The sequence below is a fragment of the Papaver somniferum genome, chromosome 7 (genome assembly GCF_003573695.1).
Source record: "Papaver somniferum cultivar HN1 chromosome 7, ASM357369v1, whole genome shotgun sequence".
Lineage (NCBI taxonomy): Eukaryota > Viridiplantae > Streptophyta > Magnoliopsida > Ranunculales > Papaveraceae > Papaver > Papaver somniferum.
Window position 1 is genome coordinate 18,229,122 of NC_039364.1, and position 25,221 is coordinate 18,254,342.

The following is a 25,221-nucleotide window of genomic DNA, read 5'->3' on the forward strand; positions in this document are numbered from 1 at the left end:
CTCTTCAGTTTTAATTTTCATAACAAAAAACATGGATATTGCTTTTGCCGAAGAAGAAGATTGTGCTATTTATAGAGCGTGGGTTGTGGTAACTACTCATGATCTTGTTCACAAGCTCCACAAATCGGAATCCGAAGAGCAGATATGGAACCGTATCTTAATGGTATTTGAGGCCTTAGATGGTAATTGAATTCGAAGATCATCCAATGACATTAAGATGAGAAAGAATGCGCTAGATAAGGAGATTGACAAACTTGAAGATGAAGAACGGTTTGTTAGGAACGCTTTTCCTTGGTGGACGTATGAAAAACGAGTAAGTATCTCTGTAACTCCAATTCACATTAAGAAAAGTTAGTACTAACTTGTTACTCATTCGTAATTTCAGAGAAATCTTGCGGATCGCCGGTATGTGGACCTCTACGGGAAACGATTCAAACATGAAGGATGCTACAAAATCAAGAGGGACAATTTCTATGGTCACTGGAAGTTATGATGTGTTTTAATACTTTTATGGTCAATTAGGAGTATGGATTTAGGTGCTTTTGACGAAATTGTAAGGTTAAGGCCGTTTGAACTTTATGTAATGGATGTAATCGGAGTATTATTAATATAAAAACTAGCCGATTATACGAAATCGGTAGATTATTTTGTTAAACAACCTACCGATTGTAATATTCGGTTATTTTATGAGTCAACTTTCTTTCCGATTATGGTGTTGTTTGGTTCCAGGAAACAGTTTTTTTTGAACTTGTAATATTCGGAGAATAATGTTTTTTTAAAGTTCCGAATGTACGATGGCCCAAAAATCAGAATTTGGAAAAACTTATACTTTTCAAATTTTGTCTTTGAAATAATCGGACGTTAAATTAGTTACCAAAACTTCCGAATATGGGATGTCTAACCTTCAATATGGCCCCTTGGAACCACCTGGAGCCATGGCGTGGTTTGTTTTGAACTTGTGATATTCGGAGGATAGGTTTTTTATAAAGTTCCGAATGTACGATGGCCCAAAAATCAGAATTTGGAAAAACTTATACTTTTCAAATTTTGTCTTTGAAATAATCGGAAGTTAAATTAGTTACCAAAACTTCCGAATATGGGATGTCTAACCTTCAATATTGTCCCTTGGAACCACCTGGAGCCATGGCGTGGTTTGTTTTGAACTTGTGATATTCGGAGGATAGGTTTTTTATAAAAGTCCGAATGTACGATGGCCCAAAAATCAGAATTTGGAAAAACTTATACTTTTCAAATTTTGTCTTTGAAATAATCGGACGTTAAATTAGTTACCAAAACTTCCGAATATGGGATGTCTAACCTTCAATATGGTCCCTTGGAACCACCTGGAGCCATGGCGTGGTTTGTTTTGAACTTGTGATATTCGGAGGATAGGTTTTTTATAAAGTTCCGAATGTACGATGGCCCAAAAATCAGAATTTGGAAAAACTTATACTTTTCAAATTTTGTCTTTGAAATAATCGGAAGTTAAATTAGTTACCAAAACTTCCGAATTTGGGTTGTCTAACCTTCAATATTGGCCCTTGGAACCACCTGGAGCCATGGCGTGGTTTGTTTTGAACTTGTGATATTCGGAGGATAGGTTTTTTATAAAGTTCCGAATGTACAATGGCCCAAAATCAGAATTTGGAAAAACTTATACTTTTCAATTTTGTCTTTGAAATAATCGGAAGTTAAATTAGTTACCAAAACTTCCGAATATGGGATGTCTAACCTTCAATATTGGCCCTTGGAACCACCTGGAGCCATGGCGTGGTTTGTTTTGAACTTGTGATATTCGGAGGATAGGTTTTTTATAAAGTTCCGAATGTACGATGGCCCAAAAATCAGAATTTGGAAAAACTTATACTTTTCAAATTTTGTCTTTGAAATAATCGGAAGTTAAATTAGTTACCAAAACTTCCGAATATACCACACAAATCATTGTCATTTGAACTTGTCTAACTTAGTTACCCAAACAAATTTCCGAATGTACAACAAAAATCATTGTCATTTATCTGCTCTTCTTTACTTTACGACCGTGACTACCTCCCAGTCCTGCACGACCACGGTTTGAGCACCTTCAGTTTGAGCACCTTCAGTTGAGCAGCTTCAGTTGGAGCAGCTTCAGCGCTCGATGAAGCTCGAGTTCTTTTACCCGTCTTTGATACTGCCACCTTGGGCTGATGCCTCTTCGTGACTTTCTCCCCAAACTGGGCAGCATAATCTTCGTTATCCATATTATCAACTAGATCTCTAGCCTCTTTGATCTTCTCAGCTGGCATGGGATCTCCGCTCTTCAAGCATGCAGTTAACATTTTGGAAACACGCTTGAACCTATTCACCTGTTTTTTATACGTAATGACATAACATCAAACGGTAATTACCTAAGATTTATAGGAATAATATAAAATGAACAAAAATATAAGAACACGCACCAGTCTATCATAACCAGCTGGTTTGTCTTTGATGATACAATTATAACTTGAACCCGCCGCAGTAGTGTTGGATTTGATTTCACGGATAACCAAAGGATGTGATACCTTGTTATACCAACTCATATAGTCTGGAGAATTTTCATCACCTCGGATGGTTCGTCTACCAGTGTCGATAATGAAGTCATTCCTCTTATCCCAGTTATCAAGAACAGTAGGTGGGCCTGTGTGAACAATCGTGAGATGTCACCACTAGAAGAACACAACTCCAACTCCAATTTGTAGTAATCCCCCATTTTCTCCAGAGGTTGATGTTGTATATACCCGTGTTGTCGCATCACCCTAGAGGGGTTATACATCACATATCCTGTGGGGTGCCACAATGGTCCAAAATAAAGGGACAAGTCCGACCGAACATTTATATGCCCACTGACTCGATCTTCCTTGTATGGATCAAAGCATACGTCTGAGGCCTTCAATTGGTCCAAAATCTCCCTCATGCGAATCAACTGCTGCTCCTTTGTCCTAGAACGGTTGTCTTCAAATATATACTTTGTTCCTCTAGGAGTACCTTTGCACCACCCCGGGTTCTCTCCGGCCAACTTCAGGATAGGGAAGTGGTCATAGATCCATGCCTATATACATAAGAAACCAAGTTTTAGTAAATAGATTGTGTATATTCGGTAGTAATTTCCAAAATAATTTCCGATTATATATAATCGGAAACAAAACTGAGTAGCTATCCACCGAATACACAACATTCGAAAATATATGGATCATTTCCTACCGAATATGCGTCATTTGGAGTTCAGTAACCTATAGCTTTTCTGGCCTGTATATTCGGTTCTAATATCAAAAGAATATTTCCGATTGTATATAATCGGGAAAACAATTAAGTACCTAGCCACCGAATAACCAACATTCGGAAAATAAGATGGATCAATTCCTACCGAATATGCGTCATTTGGAGTTCAGTAACCTATAGCTTTTCTGGCCTGTATATTCGGTTCTAATATCAAAAGAATATTTCCGATTGTATATAATCGGGAAAACAATTAAGTACCTAGCCACCGAATAACCAACATTCGGAAAATAAGATGGATCAATTCCTACCGAATATGCGTCATTTGGAGTTCAGTAACCTATAGCTTTTCTGGCCTGTATATTCGGTTCTAATATCAAAAGAATATTTCCGATTGTATATAATCGGAAAACAAAGTAAGTACTTAACCACCGAATAACCAATTCGGGAAAGAGATGGATAATTTCCTACCGAATATGCGTCATTTGGAGTTATGGATATGCATCATATGTATTGTCTACTGAATAACTATAGAGTGAGTTATAGAGTTAAAGAAAAAACCTGCAATAGAGCCACATTCCCGGCAACTTGGCAGGTTCCTAGCCTCGAAGCCTTTCTCAACTCTTCCATCAAGAATGCTAGGCATGCCGTGCCCCAAGAATAGTCACCGACTTCATGGAGAGGATCCAAAAGTTGTATAAGGTTGGCGTCGATCCGGTTGCCAGAAGTATTGGGGAATATGACACATCCCAATACACAAAGGAGATATGCGGTGGCAGCGTGGTTCACTTGCTCATCAGTTAACGTTCCATTCTTTTCCTTCTCCAAGGTGCCTCGAAACATATTCATCAAAGCTGTAATGTTGATCTGTCTTGTTCTGTAACTTGCATGCCTCCTAAACTCTGCTGTTGTTGTCTCTTCATCCCAACCTAAGCACTTGTTAGTTAGAGAATAAAGTTGTGCCCAACTTAACTGCTTTGTGTAGTTAAACTTCACAGCTGTGCCTTGGTCGGGAAGGTTAAGAATCTGCACAACATCATCCGGGGTGATCGTCATCTCCCCAAACGGCATATGGAAAGTATCGGTCTCAGGATACATTCTCTCCACGAACGCCGATATGGCCACACGATCATGTTCCAACAATGAATTCTCGGCGGATTAGCTAACCCCGAGTTGGCAACAATTGTCTTGAACCTTTCACATTCACCGGATAAAGGCCACGCAAGCATTTTTGTTGGTGCGGCGGTAGGTTTGAGTAGACGGACCGCATCTTGATGATCCTATTAATACAAGTATTACGATATAACACATAGACAATACATTAATAAAAAATAGTAATTTTATTACCTCGGTTTCATATATTTCTCTGGCCCATGAGTCTTTGTATCCAAATAGCAATTTTCCTCCATCCGCTGGTAGTCCAAGGATTGTGCCTGCTGGAATACCCTTCTTCTTCAAGTGCTGAGGGACAAGATGTGATGCTTTCTTAGCAATATCCTTCCTTACAACATCTTTTCCTTTTTTGGCTTTTTGGGTACCACTTGGTTGTCCTTCTTCTTCTACTCTTTCCACTGGATCAACTGGTTCAACACTTGGTCCTGCACTTTGTTGAGCGGCTTGTTCAATACTTGGTCGCACCCCTTGTTCACTGCCTTGTTGTTCAACAGTTGGTTGCACTCCTTGTTGACTGCTTTGTTCTTGTTCGCTTTGTTGAGCACCTGAATTATCTTTGGCACTCCTTTCCCTCCTAGCACTAGCTGTCACTTTATTCCCCCCTTCTCGACTTTGTCTAAACAACAAAGAAAGGAACAATATTTACAAACTATACAATCGGAAGACAAAGTATGGAAATATAACCCGAATGTACACATTCGGACGTAAGAAGACACATATTGTTCCCGAATACAAAACAATCGGAAGCTAACTAAACATAATTGCAACCGAATATACATCAATTGGAGTTCAGAAGCTGTAAATTTTTCATCCTACACAATCGGAAGAAAAAGTGCACCTCTATAACCCGAATGTACAAATTCGGAAGTAAGAAGACACATATTTTTTCCGAATGAAAAACAATCGGAATATAAATAAACACGTTTACAACCGAATATTCATCAACTGGAGTTCAGAAACTCTAAAATTTTATCCTACACAATCGGAGGTATAAAACATTATATTGTCTTCCGAATAAATACTGGCCCCAAAATGAGATTTTTCCTATATCATAAATTTTGAGATTTGTTCAATATATACATTCGGTAGTGAGTGTTCTTCCGAATACTTTGTGTCTACTTAAATATATTCGGTAGCCAAAAAATTCATTAAACTACCGATTATTAGCAGTTTGTATCCAGGAAGATATGGCCACCAATATTCGGCAGATAATCATCAAATCTTTCTCCCAAATACTGTCGATGTTCTTGAAAAATGAAGAACACGACTACATTCGGAAGTAAATGAGCATGCATATCGTCCGAATTTGGATAAATAACCGAAAACCCTAGAAATTTTTTTTCTCGATTCGACGAATTAAAGCGAAATAAACCCCAAAAATGATAGATTCTTACCTAATTGGGGCCATTTGAAGTTGACGAAGTGTTTGAGTCTCGAAATCGCCACCACCGACTACATTGTCGGGTACTTGTTCTTCGCGTTCTTCGCGTTCTTCTTCATTTGCAGCAAGAATTTCTTTATTTCTTGCTAAAATTCCAATGTTTGGATCGATACCCCGAGCAACATTTTTGGTTCTAGGTCTGTGGGTTTCATTTCTCTTATCCATTGTTTTATAATCGAATCGACGATGTTTTGATTTTACGATTCGCGGCGATGTTTCGGTTGAACGAGGAAAATTTTTTTTTCTTCCACAATCGGAAGATAATATGAAACTGGAAGAAGAAGAGTTGAAATGAGTAGAATTGTTTTTGATTTGGTTTTTATACAGTTTTACCAGAAGGGCATTTATGTAACTTCAATATCATATAGGGTACCCCTTAGCTAGAGTCTTTGGCTGGGTATAAATTGATGGCCCCTAAATCCTTTTGAGTGGCCCCTAAAAACGCCAGGCTTATTATCCACGTTGAGGAGTTCTTCATATTTTATTTTGTTGGGATTTTGAGGAATAGGAAATCTGAAAGAGTAGTTAATGAACTGCCAACTTTTTTTTTGATTGGGCTGTAAACGCGTGTTCATTTACTTGTACAGCTCGAACCTTCTAATCTGTCTGTCAAGTGTTTTGGTTTTTTTGGAATTTTGAGCATTCGACGACAACGTATGTTTTTCCAGTGTAAAGTTTTTGATACCGGTCTGTAATTAGATGCTGAGAATTGCTGCTTCGAATCATTTACATATGCACCCTACTCAGCCTGAGCGTGTTTTGTTGCCTGTAAGCAATTTTTACCTTCTCTAATGCTAGTGGTCAGAGGAATGAGAATAATTCTTACCTACACTTTACATACAAACTAGTCTCACACTTGGCTTACACTTCAGTAGTGAAAGTATAATGTTTGTTTCAGCTCTCTCTTTTTCATTCAAAAACTGAACATCTGATAAACAAGAAGCGCTCAAGAATGAGTCTGGTTCAAAAATTAAAGCTTAATAGTACCAGAGTTATCTCTAGTTATCATCATCAATCATTTGTGAGAGATTATTATGGTTCAGGAGGTAACAAGAGCAGAAGAATATCACAGCTCGAGAGTTTTGTGCAGGATGAGTGTAAGTCTGGTAGGATTAAGAAACTTGATGATGGTTTAAGATACTTTGATCAATTAATTTTGATAAGGCCATTACCTTCTAATGGTACATTTAATCATGTATTGGGTTCATTAACGAAGATCAAGTGCTATTCAGATGTCATTATGTTGTATAAGAATATGAGTTTGGTTGGGATACAACCCAGTATTTATACATTGAGCATTTTGATTAATTGCTGTTGTCAATTAGGAAAAGTGATTTATGGTTTTTGTTTGCTTGGAGAGATTATTAAGAGAGGTCATCATCCTGATGTTATCACATTCACTACACTGATTAAAGGGTTGTGCCTTCAGGGGAAGATTGATTATGCATTCAAAGTGTTTGCTAAAATGACTCAACCAGGTATTCAACCTAATGAGTTTACATGTAATACTCTTATACACGGGATTTGTTCAACTGGTCAAGTAGGTCTTGCTCTTCAGATAAAAAACAAGATTCCAAAATGGAATTGCAGACCAAATGTTGTTTCATATTTTGTGATAATTGATGCTCCTTGTAAAGGAGGTTTAGTTGATGAAGCTTTGGTTCTCTTCTCTCAAATGCACAGAGATTTGGAAGTTATTCCAAATGTAGTTGTTTACAGTTCTTTGGTCAACGGACTTTGTAATTCATGCCGGTTAAATGAGGCAAAGAAACTCTTAGGCGAGATGGTCAATAGAGGAATTTTAGCAGATGTAAACACATATACTTGTATGATTCATGGGCATTGCCTACATGGTCAGCAGGAAGAAGCAAGAAGATATTTTGATGAAATGATGCATCAGGGAATTTCACCAAATACGGTTACTTTTAATATCTTGATAGATTCACATTGTAAAGAAGGGAACATGAAAGATGCTTGGGGGATATTTAAATTGATGCACAAGATAGATATAGAGCCTAATCAGATTACTTACAGCTCAATGATCGATGGTCTGTGTTTGGCAGGTCAATTGCAAGATGCGGTCGAACTGTTTAACTTGATGGTAGATAAGGGCCTTCAACCAGATGTTTTCAGTTGCAATATATTAGTCGATGGGTATTGCAAGAACCGTAAGTTGGATGAAGCTACGCAGCTATTCAAGAAAATGAAAGAAAATGGATTGGAACCCACAACAGTTACTTACAATATCCTATTAAGGGGACTATACCAGGATGGAAGAATGAAGCCTGCTCAGAGGTTCTTTACTGAGATGCAATCTTTTGGTGTATCTCCAAATGAAGTCACATACTGTACAATTTTGGATGGTCTCTGCAAGAATGGAAAAATTGCGGAGGCAATGGAATTGCTCGAATCCATGGAGGGTAGTGGCATCTTACCTAATGTTGAAATGTATAATATCCTTATTCATGGTTTGTTTTGGGTTCGCCTGTTGGAAGATGCAAGAAAACTGTATAATGAGATTCCAGAAAAAGGATTAGTTCCTAATGTGGTAACATATAACACAATGATAGGTGGCCTCTGTTATCACAGGATGTTCTTGGAGGCTAACAAGTTAATCATCCAAATGGACGAGAAAAATTGCTTACCAAATTCTAGAACATATGGTACCATCATCAAGGGTTTTCTATCACCGGTAGTTAATTCAGGATTCTTTGCAGATATATTGTGGCTCAAATTAGGATTATTCTTCTTTGCATGTAATTGTATATATTACTTAGAATAGTTAGCCAAATAGTATATAGCATTAGTTCTATATTTTGTTGCCTGTTATAGGCTGTACAATGATCTTATTTATACAGAATGAAATGAATAGAGAAGGCATTCAGCCATTTAGCATTTAGATTGTCATGGCATCAGAGCCATCAATCAGTTTCTGATTTTTTCTCTTTGGGCTGTCTTTTCGTCTCGTCTTGGTTTTGGGTTGATTTTCAACAATTTTGGTTTTATTTTTTTTAGAGATGTCTATCGAACATTTTTCTGGCAAATCGTCGGAGACATTTGCAATCAGGCTTACAGGTAAGAACTATGTTGCCTGGGAGTTTCAGTTCAGAATGTTCTTGAAAGGGAAGACGCTTTGGAATCATATCGACGGCAGTTCTTCAAAGCCTACAGACATTGAGGAACTTGCGCAATGGGAAACCAAAGATGCTCGCATCATTTCTTGGATTTTAGCAACTATTGAGCCACGTATGGTCAATAATCTGCGTTCTTTTCATACAGCAAAACAAATGTGGGATTACCTGAGACGTATTTATCACCAAGAAAATACTGCGCGGCGCTTTCAACTTGAACTTGAAATCAGTCAATTCAGTCAAGGTAATCTTTCCATTGAGCAATATTATTCTGATTTTATTAACCTCTGGAGCGAGTATTCTGGTATTATTTATTCTAAGGTCTCTCAAGAGACGTTGGAAGGTCTTCAGGCAGTGCATGAGGAAACCAAGCGGGATCAATTCTTGATGAAATTGAGACCAGAGTTTGAGACTGCGCGAGCTGGATTGTTGAACAGAAATCCGGTTCCCTCATTAGATATATGTGTTGGTGAATTATTGCGTGAGGAACAAAGGATGGCTACACAAGCGGCTATAAGTGGGCAGAAAGAAACGGCTGATTTGATCAATCTGGCCTATGCTGCTCAAGGGAGGAATCATGAGAAAGGGAAATCACAATGCTGTAGTTGCAAAGAGTTTGGGCATATTGCACGCAATTGCAATAAGAAATTCTGCAACTATTGCAAACAACAATGCCACATTATCAAAGAGTGTCTTACACGTCCAGAAAATAGAAAAGCCCAAGCATTTCAAGCTGTTGCTTCATCCTCTACTGTTAGTCAGTCAACAATTACTCCAGAAATGATACAACAAATGATTCTTTCAGCTTTCTCTGCGCTTGGACTTCAAGGTAATAGTAAGTCAATTACCTTTCCTTGGATTGTTGATTCTTGAGCGTCCAATCATATGACTGGCTCATCTGATTTATTACACAATGTACGGGAGTATACTGGTACACAAAATATTGAAATTGCTAATGGCAGTAAACTTCCAATTACAGCTGTTGGAGATATTACACCCTCGTTTCGTCATGTATTTATTTCCCCTGGATTATCTACTAGCCTTATTTCAGTTGGTCAAATGGTGGATAATAACTGTGATGTGCACTTTTCTCGCAATGGTTGTGTTGTACAGGATCAGGTGTCGGGGAAGGTGATCGCGAAGGGGCCTAAAGTGGGCAGAATTTTTCCGCTGCAATTTTCGATTCCTAGAACTTTGTCTTTAGCTTCTATTTTAGTTGAGAATAAGGCTTCCATTTGGCATAAACGCTTGGGTCATCCGAATAATGAGATTTTATCAACATTAATGAATCGTGGTTTTCTTGGTAACAAATATAAAAGTTTCGATTTTGATTGTTCTACCTGTAAGTTGGGGAAGAGTAAAGTTTTACCTTTTCCTACATCTGGTAGTCATGCTACTACATGTTTTGAGATTATACATTCTGATGTTTGGGGTATTACTCCTGTTATCTCACATGCTCAATATAAATATTTTGTTACGTTTATTGATGACTACAGCCGTTTTACATGGATTTATTTCCTGCGCACCAAGGCTGAAGTATTCACTGTGTTTCAAGCTTTTCTAGCCTATATTGAAACACAGTTCTCTACATGTATTAAGATTTTGCGATCTGATAATGGAGGTGAATACATGTCACATGAATTTCAGGGATTTTTGCAACAGAAAGGTATTATATCTCAGAGATCTTGTCCTAATACACCTCAACAAAACGGGGTGGCTGAACGTAAGAACCGTCACTTGTTGTATATGGTTCGAACATTGCTTTTGGAGTCCTCTGTTCCAGAAAATTTTTGAGTGGAAGATTTATCTACGGCTGTATATTTAATCAATCGCTTACCCCCTCAACAATTGAGGTTTGACTCTCCTTATTATCGCCTCTTCAGCACATATCCTCAGTACGACAGGTTGCACACTTTTGGGTGTTTGTTTCGTTCATCTGCCTTCTCATGAGCGTCACAAACTTATGGCTCAATCAGTAAAATGTGTTTTTATGGGGTATATTACTACTCAGAAAGGATATCTGTGCTATGATAGTGTTGCTAATCGCATGCGTATTTCTAGAAATGTGATTTTCTTTGAAAATGAGTATTTCTTTCAACAGCATGTCTCTCATCTTGATAATGTTTGTATTCCTACTTTTGAGCATATCAATGATCTGTCACCACTCATTGAGCGTTTTAAACGCAACCATGTTTATCAGCGAAGACGGCCCCTTTCTTCACAAATCCTTCCCGACCCTGATCCGGTGATTGCTCCAGTGGCTCTCCGCAGGTCACATCGTACCACTCAGCCCCCCGCTCGGTATGGTTTCTCTGCCACTTTAACTAACACTGAAATTCCCACATGTGATTCTAAAGCTAAACTTGCATGTTGGACGAAATCCAGGAAAGAAGAGCTTCTAGCTCTTTAGGAGAATCATACTTGGGATATTGTCCCATGTCCTTCGGGTGTAAAACCCATTGGATGTAAATGGGTATATTCCATTAAGCTACGCTCTGATGGGTCTCTTGAAAGATATAAAGCAAGGATGGTGGCACTTGGTAATCGGCAACAGCATGGAGTTGACTACGAAGAAACATTTACACCTTTCGCAAAAATGACTACTGTAAGACTTATTCTTGCTATTGCAGCCTCTCAAGGTTGGCCATTGAGTCAAATGGACGTTAACAATGCTTTCTTACATGGGGATTTTAAGGAAGAAATCTATATGACTCCACCACCTGGATTCTTCTCCACTCCATCGACAGATGTTTGTAAGCTCAAACGATCACTTTATGGCTTGAAACAGGCACCACGAGCCTGGTTTGACAAGTTTCGCACTACACTTATCAACTTCTCCTTTGTCCATAGTCAGTATAATTCTTCTCTGTTCCTTTGCAAAACTTTAAATGGCATTGTTTTACTCTTGATTTATGTTGATGATATCGTTATTACGGGTACAGACTCTACTTTGATTTCCAAACTTAAAGAGCATCTTTGTCAGTCCTTTCATATGAAGGATTTAGGTCCTTTGCAATATTTTTTGGGTCTTGAGGTTCAGTCGACAGACACTGGTCTTTTTTTACACCAACATAAATATACTCGAGATATTATTTCTTTGGCTGGACTACAAGATGGTCGCTCAGTTGACACTCCTTTAGAGGTAAATGTCAAATATCGTCGGGATGATGGTGATTTTATTTCTGATCCTTCTTTGTATCGTAGATTGGTGGGAAGCCTCAATTATTTGACGATTACAAGGCCAGATATTTCATTTGTTGTTCAACAAGTTAGTCAATTTATGCAAGCACCTACACACATCCATCTAGCTGCTGTTCGTCGCATTATTCGCTATTTGCAAGGCACTTCTGATAAAGGTCTCTTCTTTCCTGTGGGTACTTCCATTCGTTTAGATGCATATAGTGATGCAGACTGGGCTGGTTGTTCAGATACTCGACGTTCTATTACCGGCTGGTGTATGTTTCTTGGTGACTCTCTTGTATCATGGAAGAGCAAAAAGCAGCAACGAATATCTAAATCTTCAACTGAATCTGAGTATCGTGCTATGTCCTCTGCATGCTTAGAAATTATTTGGCTTCGTGGTCTCTTGGGTGAACTTGGCTTCTCTCAAGCCGAGCCTACTCAACTTCATGCAGATAATACCAGTGCCAACCAAATTGTCGCAAATACAGTATTTCATGAACGTACAAAACACATTGAAGTGGATTGTCATTCTATTCGTGATGCATATGATAGTCGTGTTATTTCACTTCCTCATATCAATACTTCTCTTCAAACAGCTGATGTTTTCACGAAGGCTCTTTCAAGAAAACGTCATCAGTTCTTGGTTGACAAATTGATGCTTCACAATCATCCATCATCAATTTGAGGGGGGATATCACTGGTAGTTAATTCAGGATTCTTTGCAGATATATTGTGGCTCAAATTAGGATTATTCTTCTTTGCATGTAATTGTATATATTACTTAGAATAGTTAGCCAAATAGTATATAGCATTAGTTCTATATTTTGTTGCCTGTTATAGGCTGTACAATGATCTTATTTATACGGAATGAAATGAATAGAGAAGGCATTCAGCCATTTAGCATTTAGATTGTCATTTTCTTAGAGGGAAGGAGACTGAGAAGGCCTTAGTATTTCTTCGCAAGATGCGCGAAAGAATATTTGTGCCAAGTGATTCTGTTGTTGGAAAAAAATGGGTTTCACAAAGGATGAATGACACAGAGAAGAAAGTGTTGCACTCCAAAACTTTAAAGGCTTGTATAAATTTCTTTTAGACAAATATTTCTACCCTCCCAATAACAATTGGCGATTACAACAGGTATGCGAAATATTGCCTTCAGGATACAATGAAAGCCCTGCAACGAAAACTGAATTCAAGGTTTGTACCCCTTGATTCAATCAAGAACACACAAAGAGATTTCTGATTTCTGATGATGCTTTTTGAAACAGAGAAAACAGATTGATTTTTCTTATATGTTAAACGAAACTGGGAGAAGCTATTTATAAAGGGTTTTGCACCTGTTGGGAATAGGTTTTTTTTATTCGCCAACATCTGTTGTATCCTTATTAATAAACACACTCTCAGCAGGTGAACTAATTTTGTTAGAATAGCTTGTTTGAATGGTGCAGGGTGTTATTACTCTACATGGTTCTATCTATTTTTATTACTGCTTTTTAATTTTGGTTAGGAATCGTCTTCCATTATTTTCAGGATTCAATCATATCGCAAATTATGTACACTACTGTATTCGCATTCACTAGCTAGTTAGGGTGGGAACATAGGAAATATTCTTGATTGTGAAAACAACTTCATCGACCCTAATTACGAGTGATTGGAACCATTGGCCGTCGGTCCTATTAGCAACCACTCGTATCAGTTGGTTGTTTAGTCTCTGTTGGGTTAGTTAGGAATCATTAATTTGCATATCAACCAAATTGGGTCTACAAATTTTGTGTTAGTTATATTTAACAATCGTCTTAAATTTCAGCCAAACATTATACTAATACTTTCTGGTTCTATGTAATCTTCAATCTCAATTAAAAGCTCTTAACTTTTCATTTTCAAGCACAATCTTGCTGTTTATTTACTCTCTCAGCTGTATCTTGCATGTTCACATGACACCACCAAGTGTGCACACATACATGGTACTTGTTCCTTTGGTGCTTTTAAAAAAAGACGTATGCCTTTTGGTCACTGCAATGGGCAAGAAATTTTTTTTCAAAATGTATGTATAGTCGGTACCATTTTTTCGAGGCCGCTAACGGGGGTACCATTTTGTTTGGGGGTGTACCAATTTACATATATGACAAAATAGGGCTGCACAGTAACCGTCCCGTCCCATGGAACCGTACCGGAACCGCAGGAACCGCACCGGTACCGTCCTGGAACCGCTGTCAGATGGGACAGGTACAAGTACCAAAAACTGGTACCGTGTCTAGAGTAGGTACGAGTAACGGTTCTATGCTATTCCCGTCCTGTCCCGAGGATCTCTATCAGTTGAAATTAGGGTTAAATCCTAGTCGTTGATAGTAGGAGTTATACCCTTTCTCTATCGTATTCTCCATCCCGAAATCTTCTCACTTGGTTGCGAAGTAAACCAATTTCAGCTCTTCCATACAACCACCATTTAAAAATCAATCCGAATCAATTCAGTTGAACAACAACCCCATACAAACCAAATTGGTCCATGTTTAGAAATCCTCACATCTGCAGATGTTGATTTTGGAACAAATGTTCAAATCCATTAGAGATAACAGCACCAGACAACCCCAATTCCATTTTTAAGCAAACTCATTGCAGGTACTAGGCAATAAACACCACTGCCTTACTGATTACAGCCATTAGCTCACCCAAATTCATTCATCAACCTGTCCATCTTAATTCAGTTCACGATTAGACGATACCAATTTCTTAGATTAAAATTAACCCCACCACTGCCACGAGCTATGCCAACAAACTAATTCTTCTTCGAGACCAACATTCGTTACCAGAACAAATCTCTCATGACCTGTTGTTGCCGTAAGATACTTAGTGCTCGGAAGAAATCTGATTCAATTACTATCCTGGTCAGACTTCAAAAATGATAAGAAGGAAAAGAATCTAGTGTACTCCCGGTACACATACTCCACTAGTCCAAGCGTTTCTCAAACGGGTCAAACCGTTAAAGAGTGGTAATCCTCTTTTCTTTTCTTTTTTACAAATGCTATAGATAAAGAACCGGTCCCGTCCCGTACCGAGTTAAACAGGTACACGTCCCGTCCCGTCCCATACTGCACAGATACAAGGTACAGGTACCGTCCATAGGAAGGTACAAGTACTGAGTTAGGAAAAAATCCGTACCGTCTCGTACCATGTGCAGCCTTAGGACAAAAAAAATAATTTCTTTTGGGTTGGTACACCCCCAAGCAAAATGGTACCCTCCATTAGCAACCTTGCCATTATTGATTATGTAAAATTATAAACTCCACCATTAGAGGATTTATGGATAATTTTAGTGTTTATCATGACTTTACGCCGAAATCTCACGCTTGTGCTCAATTTATCATGATCAAACACCACAGAAGATATCAAATTTTAAATCTTTAAGGGGGGGGTTGCATTTGCTTTTTCCTAAAAATTTACTGCCAAACGGTAATGCCGTGTACTTTTTTCAATGCTGCTAATGGAGGTACCATAATGTCTGGGGGTCTATCATATTTTCATATAAGACAAAACACTTGTTCTTAAGAGATTGGTACGCCCCCAAAGCATACTGGTACCCCATTAGCAGCGATGACTTTTTTACTTTGTATTTTTGTAGACATAAGTATACTTGAAATCTGTGAGGCTACTATTCTATCCACATATCATCAGTTCTTGTAATCCACCATCAATTTGTTCAACTTCTTGTTACCAATTCTTTGTTCAAAGATCCCCAAATCTTCATAGCTGTTAAACACGAGAAAGATTTAAAGTCGAGTGTAAGCAACAGTGTAATATTGGAAGGAGGCATCGAATCTTAATGATCCTGCACTGTTAAAGATAAAACCCAAATTTAAGTTCATTGCACTACTAACCTTGTAGCAGCTGATAAAGTTGTTGTCGCCGTTGACGGTGTTAACATTTTCGCAAACTCAACGGCATCATCAGGTTGATTAATGACATGATTAAAGCATAAGTATCGTCCGTAAGACGAAATATCTTCGAATACACAGATATGAGCGTCCACTAAGAATTTTAGGTCTACTGTTACTAATACACCATCTTCGTACATCTCAGCTGCACCTTTTAGATATGATGTCTTCATTGAAATTTCTGGTCCTACTAGTAATCCTGCATTGATGCTCACCATGTTTACTCCTCTGTCCATTGCCAATGCCCAGGCTGTTTTCTCTGCTAGTGTCTTTGACAGTCCATGCCATAACTGTAGCAACCAATTTGGGCACTTACATTATTATCATTCCTGATAAGTGTCTAGAGGCAATTACATTGATTTAATTTTCAAATACCTTGAATTTCTTACAGAAATTAACATCACTCCAATCCCTTTCGGAAAGTTGGTCGGCGGTGGTGGATTTATGGTCTTCTCTCCATATAACTGCTGTTATTGACGATGTGAATATCACTTTCTCCATTGTATCTGTCTGGGCGCAAGCTTCTAATACGTTATGAGCTGCTCTGACCTCAATTTCAGCCATCAACTCCTGTGGAAGCAAGCAATGGAAATAAGAGTTGGATTTTGATTATTGAGAAATGAACATCTAATCAATTCAGCGAATTACGTAATTGAAAAGGGTATAGTACACATACATCAAAGATGGGTTGTTCTTGAGGAGTTTCGAAAGAGTAAAACAAGGCAGAACAATCTTTCAAAGCGTTGATAATACTTTCATAATCAAAAGGATCCGTTTCAAATATCTTCAGATTCTTGTTGTTCAGACAATTAGCTATCCCTTTTAATGGCTGCAAATTACCTGTCCACCCAAAAAAAGAAATTTAGAATTAAGATGAAACCCAAATTGGTGTGAACAAATATGGGATTTAATTACCATAGGTAGAGACGGCAGCATGAACGATGTAATTCCTTTGAAGTAGACTTTCAACCAAGCTTGAACCTAATCTTCCTGATGCATCCATTACACATACCCTTTTTGAGAAGTCTTCTTCTTCTTCTTCTTCATGAATTAAAAGTGGTATTTCTGCTGCTGGAGACATTTTTTTGTTGCTGTTGTTTCAGAGAGAAAGAGAAAGTGCAAGTTGTTTGAGAATAGAAAAAATGTGTTATTTGGATTATCAGGAAAAGGTGCGAGTGAGTTGGTATTTAAAAGGAAGAAAAGAGAGAAAGAGAAAGCGCATTCAAAGAGTGTGGGAGACCAGTAGATAGTTGGGAAGTGGTTGTTAAAAGGTAGGTAGATGGAGGATACAAAAAAGAGGAGCATAATGTGTGCAACTGAGGAGTTGTTAAACTACCTAGCGTTGTCTATAAACTAGTGATAGCTATCCACATACGTTGTAGTAATTGTTATGGAGTTTTTCTAATATTTGACTTTCTTGAGATTTGGAAGAGGAAAGCAGAAAGAAGAAGAGAAGCACTTGAATGAACTTCCAACTGTTTTTCAACATTTGTTTCGATTGGGCTGTCAGCGTGTGTTGTTATGGCGTGTGGTCACTTACTTGTACAGCTCGAGTACCTCTAGAACCTCCCTAATCTGTCTGGCAAGTGTGTTTTGGTTTTTGCAATTTTGAGTAATCGACAACGTCATGGATGATGCTTTTTTTCACTGGTGGAAATTTTGATATATATATAAACAAGTTTTATAGTTTTGGTTCTAGTAAGTTACTGCAATTTCTGTTTCATTTAGATGTGCACTCTACTCGGGGCAAGTGGTATGCTATCGTGAGAATCCTGAATACAAGCTATATACTTTTTCCGTTTTAGGAAAAAAAATTTATATTTTTTTTAATTTCACATATTAATTTTAGGCAAAAATAAAAAGGGAGGTAATATATATGATAGCCTCGTACTCAGCGATGCTGCTATAGTGCTATGAAAATAATTAATCTTCAAAGGCCCATTCATTTTCCTAACGATTGAATCAATTATGATCTTTAATTGGTGTTTTACTTTTACACTTTACACCCATTATGGTATGTCATAGTGGCAAATGTATGTGCCAATGTGTCAAATATACTACATAGACATACATGCGGCGAGCGATAGACTGTCATCGCTATACGGTCTTAATATCGCTCTCTGGTCATTATAGCGCCAACGATAGTCATGTCGTCGCTCGCGGATTAGATCATCGCTCAGCTGCTCATCATCCAATGGTTACAATTCCCCCCATTATAAATACCCAAGTTCAAATTCATTTCAACTCACTCCAGAATTTCTAAATCTCTCTACAATTTATTTATCTTTCAATATTCTTCTGATCTAAAACAAGATTATGTTCTCTATACTTCTTAATTTCTTGTAATATGGATTTACAATCTCAAAGTCAAGGCAAAGGTAAAGGTAAAAAGGTCAAAGTTCAGGGTGCAAAGTTTAACATCATAGAAGATGAATGTACTTGTCACAATTATGTTTATTTTACACAAGATTGTATTGATGGTGCACATCAGCATAGTAACACCATGTGGGCTAACATACTTCTGAGATATCGAGATAAAATCATGAACATCAATGATCGTGATGCAACTGGGTTAGCACAATGATTCATTATAATCAATAAGGAATTCGCCTCTTATGTTTTTGCAATAACGCAAGCCAAGAGAGGCCGGGAGAGTGGTCTTGTGGATAGTGATGTTAAAACACATGTTCGTACAAAATGGCAGCGTAAAAATGGGAAAAAAAATTGCATTCGAAAGTTGTTATCATATTTGAAGGTGTTGAACAAATATAATTCAGACTTCTCTGCAGCTAATCATCAATAAGTCTCCCACTGATCCAAGGTACAGTTGTACTCCCTACGCCTCTGATCCCAGCAGGATATTGCGCACTTGATTCCCTTAGCTGATCTCACCCACAACTAAAAGTTGCTATGATCCAAAATCGCAGGCTTTGACAATAAAAAAATCTGTCTCACACAGACAAGTCTATCAAAGGATCAATCTGTCTCTCACAGATAAACCCTAAAGGTTTTGTTCCGTCTTTTTATAATAATCAAGGTGAACAGAAACCAATTGATAATCCGGTCTTATATTGTCGAAGAGCATGCTAGAGTTATCAATCACTCCCCAACAATCTTAATCGTATGGTAGCGAAACAAGATGTTGCGGAATCACAAACAATGAGAAGAAGATGTTTGTGATTACTTCTTATATCTTTCCTATCGGAGATATCAATCTCAAGACAATCAATCTGATTGTACTCGTACGATAGAAGATTCAAGATCAGATCACACAACCACGATAAAAGTAGTATCGGTCTGGCTTCACAATCCCAATGAAGTCTTTAAGACGTTAACCTGGTTTTAGAAGAAGAAAACCAAAGGTTAAAGGAGAACCGACTCTAGCACGGAAACTAGTATCACACATAAGGTGTGGGGATTAGTTTTGCACAATACTAGATGTCTCCTTTATATAGTCTTTCAAACCAGGGTTTGCAATTAGGTTGCCTTGGTAACAAAGCAATCAATATCCACCGTTAGATGAAAACCTGATTTAGATTCAAGCTAATATTTCTCAACTGTTAGATCGAAAACTTAGCTTGTTACACACACTTGACAATGCACGCTTCTAGGTTTGTTAACTGTACCCAAACGTATGCACTTGTTGGTTCAACAATAATTAACCAAATGCTTAGCCATATGAGCATTTCATATCAACCATGTTCTTCTTCACCATAACTAGTTCAAATGACTTCAAGATGAACTAGTTAGAGAGTTGTTCAATTGCAAGGAAATCTCATGTTCTACACAAGACACAATTGAAGCAAAGATGATTTGATTCACTTGAATCGGTTCATGGACTTTTATATCCACGGTTTGCAAACTACATTCCTTAGTCTTTTTAAGTTTAAGTTCAGAAATCATCTTCAGATATATAACCTTCTCAAGTTCTCATACTAGGTTCGCGGACTTAAGTTACTGGGCAGAGTTTATAAACTCCAGCAGAAATTCTCGGGAATGAGAACATCGCCAGTTCGCGGACTGGTAATCACGCAACAGGTTGTCAACTCCAGCAGAAATTCTCGGGTTTGAGAACTTAGGCAGTTCGCGGACTTGGCTCACGCCATTCTTCCGGTTCTCTTGATCAACAAAGTTCGCAAACTTTGGTTCAAGGAATAAGACTTATACATAAATGTGTTTCCACAACAATGCTTATGTCCATCATTGGTTATGTAATCTAAACTCTCATTTCAATATTTGAAACATTCTTAGAGGATGTTATACAGTTGTTACACCATTTCTCGTCAAAGCAATTTTCAAGATGATTGAAACATATCATGACTTTCGTCACATGGTAAAGATAAACTTGATCGAAGCGAAAAGCTTACCAACACATATTTCGAGATATAGATAGGCGAGGTATACTCCGCTCGAAATATCAAATGTGTAAAATCCAAGTCTATATATATAGCATACGACTTCTTGTCTCAAAGAATAGGAGATAGAGTAGATAGACTTTTGAGCGATAGATAAGTTCAAGTCTTCACATACCTTTTTGTAGAGAAGTTCCACCGGTTCCTTGAGTAGTTCTTCTACTTGTATGATGAATCGCCATGAAGTCCTTGAGCTCAACTACACTTTCTATCCTAGTCCGAGAATTAGCTATAATAGACTAGAAATCAAGACTTATAGTTTTGATCACTAACATTGACAAACATGCTTGAGATAGCAACGCATGCGAGTTCGACCGAGCAATGCTCTAACACTCACTATAACTTTTGCCTAGACAAGTGTCACAATCTGCTTACACTTTAGATAGTTAGGACCAATATGGGAGGTGGTGTTACAAGTAAGTGATGCGTAGAACTAGCTATTTTGTTTATTTGGGTATGACTCGTGATACGAATTTGATTCGGTATCCGACTTGGGGCGATACGTTACATTGTTTGTTATATTTTTTTCTAATATGTGACTTAAGGTTTGACTTGCGATACGAACTGACTCGGCATCTGACTCAGGTCAAGTTAAATATCAACTCGTTTGTGTCGAACTTGAGGTCTCAGCTCATACATCTGACTCATAGTTATTTAAGTCGGTTATCATTTTGTAACTGGATTCAAAAGTTTCTATAACTCTACTATTTTGTTATCTTACGAGTGGTTCTAAACGAACCGTGAAAACGGACCACACCAAAACCGAATCACAAAATTTGTCTCACGGTTTTTTTTGTGGTCCCGGTGGACCCCGCGGAGGACAGCAGGGGCCAGGGGGTTTGTGAGAGCTTTTCCTTCACGATTTTTTTCTCGGTCCGTAAATCTTTTTTGTTAAATCAAATGTAGTCGGAATCAGATATAACATGTCAGATCCAAACTAATCGTTAAAAAAAAAAGAAACAAATAACCCAGCTAGATTCTTTTCCAAACTCTACTTCCAATTGTTTCACAAGATCCATTATTGTTTCCGAAATATAGCTGCCATTGTCCACGGTGTTGTTATGGCTCGTGGTCATTTACATGTACAGCTTGACGGCCAGACCCTTCTAATCTGTCAAATATTTTTTCTTTTTGAATTTTTGAGTACACGTCACGACTCACGAACGATGTTTTTCCACTATGGATTTTTTCAGTACCACCAGTCTCACACTTCGCTTACACTTGAGTAGGGGAAGTGTAATGTCTGTTTTCAGCTCTCTCTTTTTCACTCAAAAACTGAATCTGATAAACAATGAGTTGGGTTCAAAGACTAAAGCGTAATACCAGATTAATCTCTGGTTATCGTCAAGTATCTGTGAGAGATTATAGAATGACACAACTTGAGAGTTATGTGCAGGATGAGTGTAAGTCTGGAAGGATTAAGAAGCTTGAGGATGGTTTGAGATACTTTGATCAATTGATTTTGGACAGGCCATTACCATCAAATGTTACGTTTAATCATGTATTGAGTTCTCTGTTGAAGATTAAATGTAATTCAGATGTCATTGTCTTGTATAAGAAGATGAGTTTGGTTGGAGTAAAGCCTAATTTGTATACATTGACCATTTTGATTAACTGCTGTTGCCAATTGGGAAAAGTGAATTATGGGTTCTGTTTTCTTGGAGAAATTATTAAGAGAGGTCATCAGCCTAAGGTTATCACATTCACTACACTGATTAAAGGGTTGTGTTTACAAGGGAAGATTGATTTTGCATTCAAAGTGTTTGCTAAAATGACTCAATTAGGTATTCAACCTGATGCCTTCACATGTACTACTCTTATACATGGGCTTTGTTCAACTGGTCAAGTGGGTCTTGCTCTTCAGCTAAAAAATAACATGTCTAAATGGAACTGCAGACCAACTGTTGTTTCGTATTCTGCCATCATAGACACACTTTGTAAAGGAGGTTTAGTTAATGAAGCTTTGGTTTTCTTCTGTGAAATGCACAGAGATTTAAATGTTGTTCCCGATGTAGTTGTTCACAATTCTTTGATTGACGGACTTTGTAATTCAGGCCGGTTCAATGAGGCAAACAGATTCTTTGACGAGATGGTTAGTAAAGGAATCTTTCCAGATACAAGGACATATAATTGTATGATTCATGGGCATTGCCTAAATGGTCAGCAGGAAGAAGCAAGAAGATATTTTGATGAAATGATGGATCGAGGGATTTCACCCGATACAATAACCTTTAGTATATTGATAGATACACTTTGTAAAGATGGGGACACAGAAAATGCTTTGGGGTTGTTTAAACTGATGGACAAGATAAATGTAAAACCTGATCAGATTACTTACAACTCAATGATTGATGGTCTGTGTTTGGCAGGCCGGTTGCAAGATGCGGTGAAACTGTTCGCCTAAATGGTGGATAGGGGCCTTGAACCGAATGTTACCAGTTGCAATATATTAATTGATGGGTATTGCAAGAATCATATGTTGGATGAAGCTTTGCAGCTATTCAAGAAAATGAGACAAAATGAATTGAAGCCGACAATAGTTACTTGCAATGTACTGTTAAGGGGACTATACTGGGATGGAAGAATGAAGACTGCTCAGAGGTTTCCTAATGAGATGCAATCTTTTGGTCAATCTCCAGATGAAGTTTCATACGGTATGATTTTGGATGGTCTGTGCAAGAATTGAAAAATTGTGGAGGTGATGGAATTGCTCGAATCCATGGAGGGTACTGGTATCTTAGCTAATGTAGAAATGTACAGTATCCTTATCAATGGTTTGTCTCGGGCAGGGAAGTTGGAAGATGCAAGAAAACTGCTTGATGAGATGCCAGAAAAAGGATTAGTTCCTAATGTAGTAACATGTACCACGATGATAGCTGGCCTCTTCCATCACAGGATGTCACTGGAGGCTAACAAATTAATCATCCAAATGGAGGAGAAAGGTTGTTTATTAGATTCTAGAACATACGACACCATCATCAAGGGTTTTCTTCAAGGAAAGGAGACTGAGAAGGCATTACAATTTCTTCGCAAGATGCATGAAAGAAAATTTGTACCAAGTGATCCTGTTGTATCCTTACTAATAAAAACGCTCTCAACAGATGAACTGAAAAATCTGGTTCTGTTTTTGTGAGACCTTGTAACTGTTGAGTGTAACAGTGAAAATCTGAAAAACTTTGGGGGATTTGTGTCGCCTGATACATTTAAATGTGGATCTTTATTTCTCTCAAATTCTTATGAATCATTCTTTGCATTAATCTTGTTCTTTCTGTCATAATAGTTGGGACGTAGATAATACTTTATGGAAGGCATCATACTATGAAATTCAGTTATCTGGGGTTTGAATTTCTTGTTGAAAATTCTCTATTGGCAATGTAAGGTTCCAGGCTGCTGCTGTGATTTAAGGATGTCCCTGACGCTAAGACTGGATGGAAATTTCTTTCAGATGGTAATTAAAGAAGATTGATATGGTATGTATACAGGGTTATTCTTGTACAATTATGGCCATCAGCTTTGTAACATGACCAGCTGTAGTCTCTTCACTTGGGCTTCTGGTGAACTTTTCCATCTGTTGGATTTCACTTGGAACTCAACAGGTATACTCTTTTCTATATTTATGCATCTTCTGCTTGGTTTTTCTGCCTGCAATTTTGGTACGTAATGTTCAAATTCATTTGATTGTTTCGGCAGGGGCAGCTCGGTTTCTAAATAGAGGATAGTTGCCAACTGACATCTCATGCAGACACAACTGCGATTGTATGTTTGCCTCTCTTTGTTTATTGGTCAGCAGACGCGATGAGATATCTTGACAAAGATTCATAGATTGTGGAAGACTTATCACTCGTGCAACACATTGTGGGTTTGTAACACTTTCATAAGGAGCATCTCAGGAAATTTTGTTCTAGAGATTGTGGAGGAGAAATAAAATGGAATGTGTCGGCATCAATCTTGGTTTATTGGTTTGTTTTTTTCTTTTTGAAGCTTTTCTTAGTAGTAGGAACAAGGTTCAAACTTTAATGGCTGGCTTTGTATATGGTATTACATCTCTGCAATCAATTTCGGTGGGTACCGTATGAATCATCGAAGAAACCGCAAAAGACAGTGTGCTAGAAGTAGACCCAGTTGAAATCGATGAACCCAAATATGAAGATCCTATTGCAGAGAGTGGGAGTGAACCCGCTGACCAGAACAATAATGATTCTATTGAAAACGGATTCACCAAGCGAAAATGAGGTGGTATAGGAACCTGACTTATTCTCTGATAAATCTAGTTACATGATGGACGAGCTTATGAAAGAAGAAAAGTAGAATTGAAAGAGAAGTTAATGAACTACCAACTGTTTTTTTTTCCTTGGGCTGTCAACGTGTGTTATTTGGCGTGTGTTCATTTACTTGTACAGCTCGACCAGATGTTTTGGTTTTTGCAACTTTGAGTAATCAAATTCATGGATGATGTTTTTCCACCAGTGAAAATTTTGATATGGATCTTTAATTCTATGTAAACAGGTTCTGAATTAGTTTTAGCTAATACTTACTGAGTTGCTGCAATTTCTGCTTTATTCATATATATGCACCAACCCTACTTAAGTGTAAGCGAAGTGTGAGAAACCTGGGGAGAAGCTGAATCCTTCACTTCAAGAAAAGTGGTATTTTCACCTTTTCCAATTCTAGCCTATATTTTAGACGAAGGTAAAAATATATATATATATATATCA

At 37.8% G+C, this 25,221-nt stretch overlaps 5 protein-coding genes across 5 annotated transcripts; 4 read left to right on the forward strand and 1 right to left on the reverse strand.

Annotated features, from left to right (window-relative positions):
* Positions 1 to 6,800: 6,800 nt before the first annotated feature.
* Positions 6,801 to 8,726, forward strand: LOC113294255 (pentatricopeptide repeat-containing protein At1g63330-like). The gene has a single exon (XM_026542656.1). The coding sequence runs from the start codon at positions 6,801 to 6,803 to the stop codon at positions 8,628 to 8,630; it is 1,830 nt and encodes a 609-aa protein (XP_026398441.1). The 3' UTR covers positions 8,631 to 8,726.
* A 2,780-nt stretch (positions 8,727 to 11,506) lies between these two features.
* LOC113294256 (uncharacterized mitochondrial protein AtMg00810-like) lies at positions 11,507 to 12,847 on the forward strand. Its single transcript, XM_026542658.1, has one exon. The coding sequence runs from the start codon at positions 11,507 to 11,509 to the stop codon at positions 12,845 to 12,847; it is 1,341 nt and encodes a 446-aa protein (XP_026398443.1).
* A 2,672-nt stretch (positions 12,848 to 15,519) lies between these two features.
* On the reverse strand, positions 15,520 to 17,320 carry LOC113296537 (cinnamoyl-CoA reductase-like SNL6). Its single transcript, XM_026544842.1, has 5 exons — positions 17,010 to 17,320; positions 16,771 to 16,934; positions 16,470 to 16,664; positions 16,038 to 16,384; positions 15,520 to 15,909 (listed from the first exon to the last, which is right to left on the reverse strand). The coding sequence occupies exons 1-5, from the start codon at positions 17,173 to 17,175 to the stop codon at positions 15,831 to 15,833; spliced, it is 951 nt and encodes a 316-aa protein (XP_026400627.1). The 5' UTR covers positions 17,176 to 17,320; the 3' UTR covers positions 15,520 to 15,830.
* Positions 17,321 to 21,797: 4,477 nt separating this feature from the next.
* Positions 21,798 to 23,737, forward strand: LOC113294257 (pentatricopeptide repeat-containing protein At1g12300, mitochondrial-like). Its single transcript, XM_026542659.1, has one exon. It carries the CDS (start codon positions 21,798 to 21,800, stop codon positions 22,908 to 22,910), a length of 1,113 nt encoding a protein of 370 aa, XP_026398444.1. The 3' UTR covers positions 22,911 to 23,737.
* LOC113294258 (pentatricopeptide repeat-containing protein At1g62680, mitochondrial-like) lies at positions 22,911 to 23,639 on the forward strand. The gene is made up of 2 exons (XM_026542660.1): positions 22,911 to 23,160; positions 23,296 to 23,639. The coding sequence occupies exons 1-2, from the start codon at positions 22,911 to 22,913 to the stop codon at positions 23,637 to 23,639; spliced, it is 594 nt and encodes a 197-aa protein (XP_026398445.1).
* Positions 23,738 to 25,221: the final 1,484 nt, after the last annotated feature.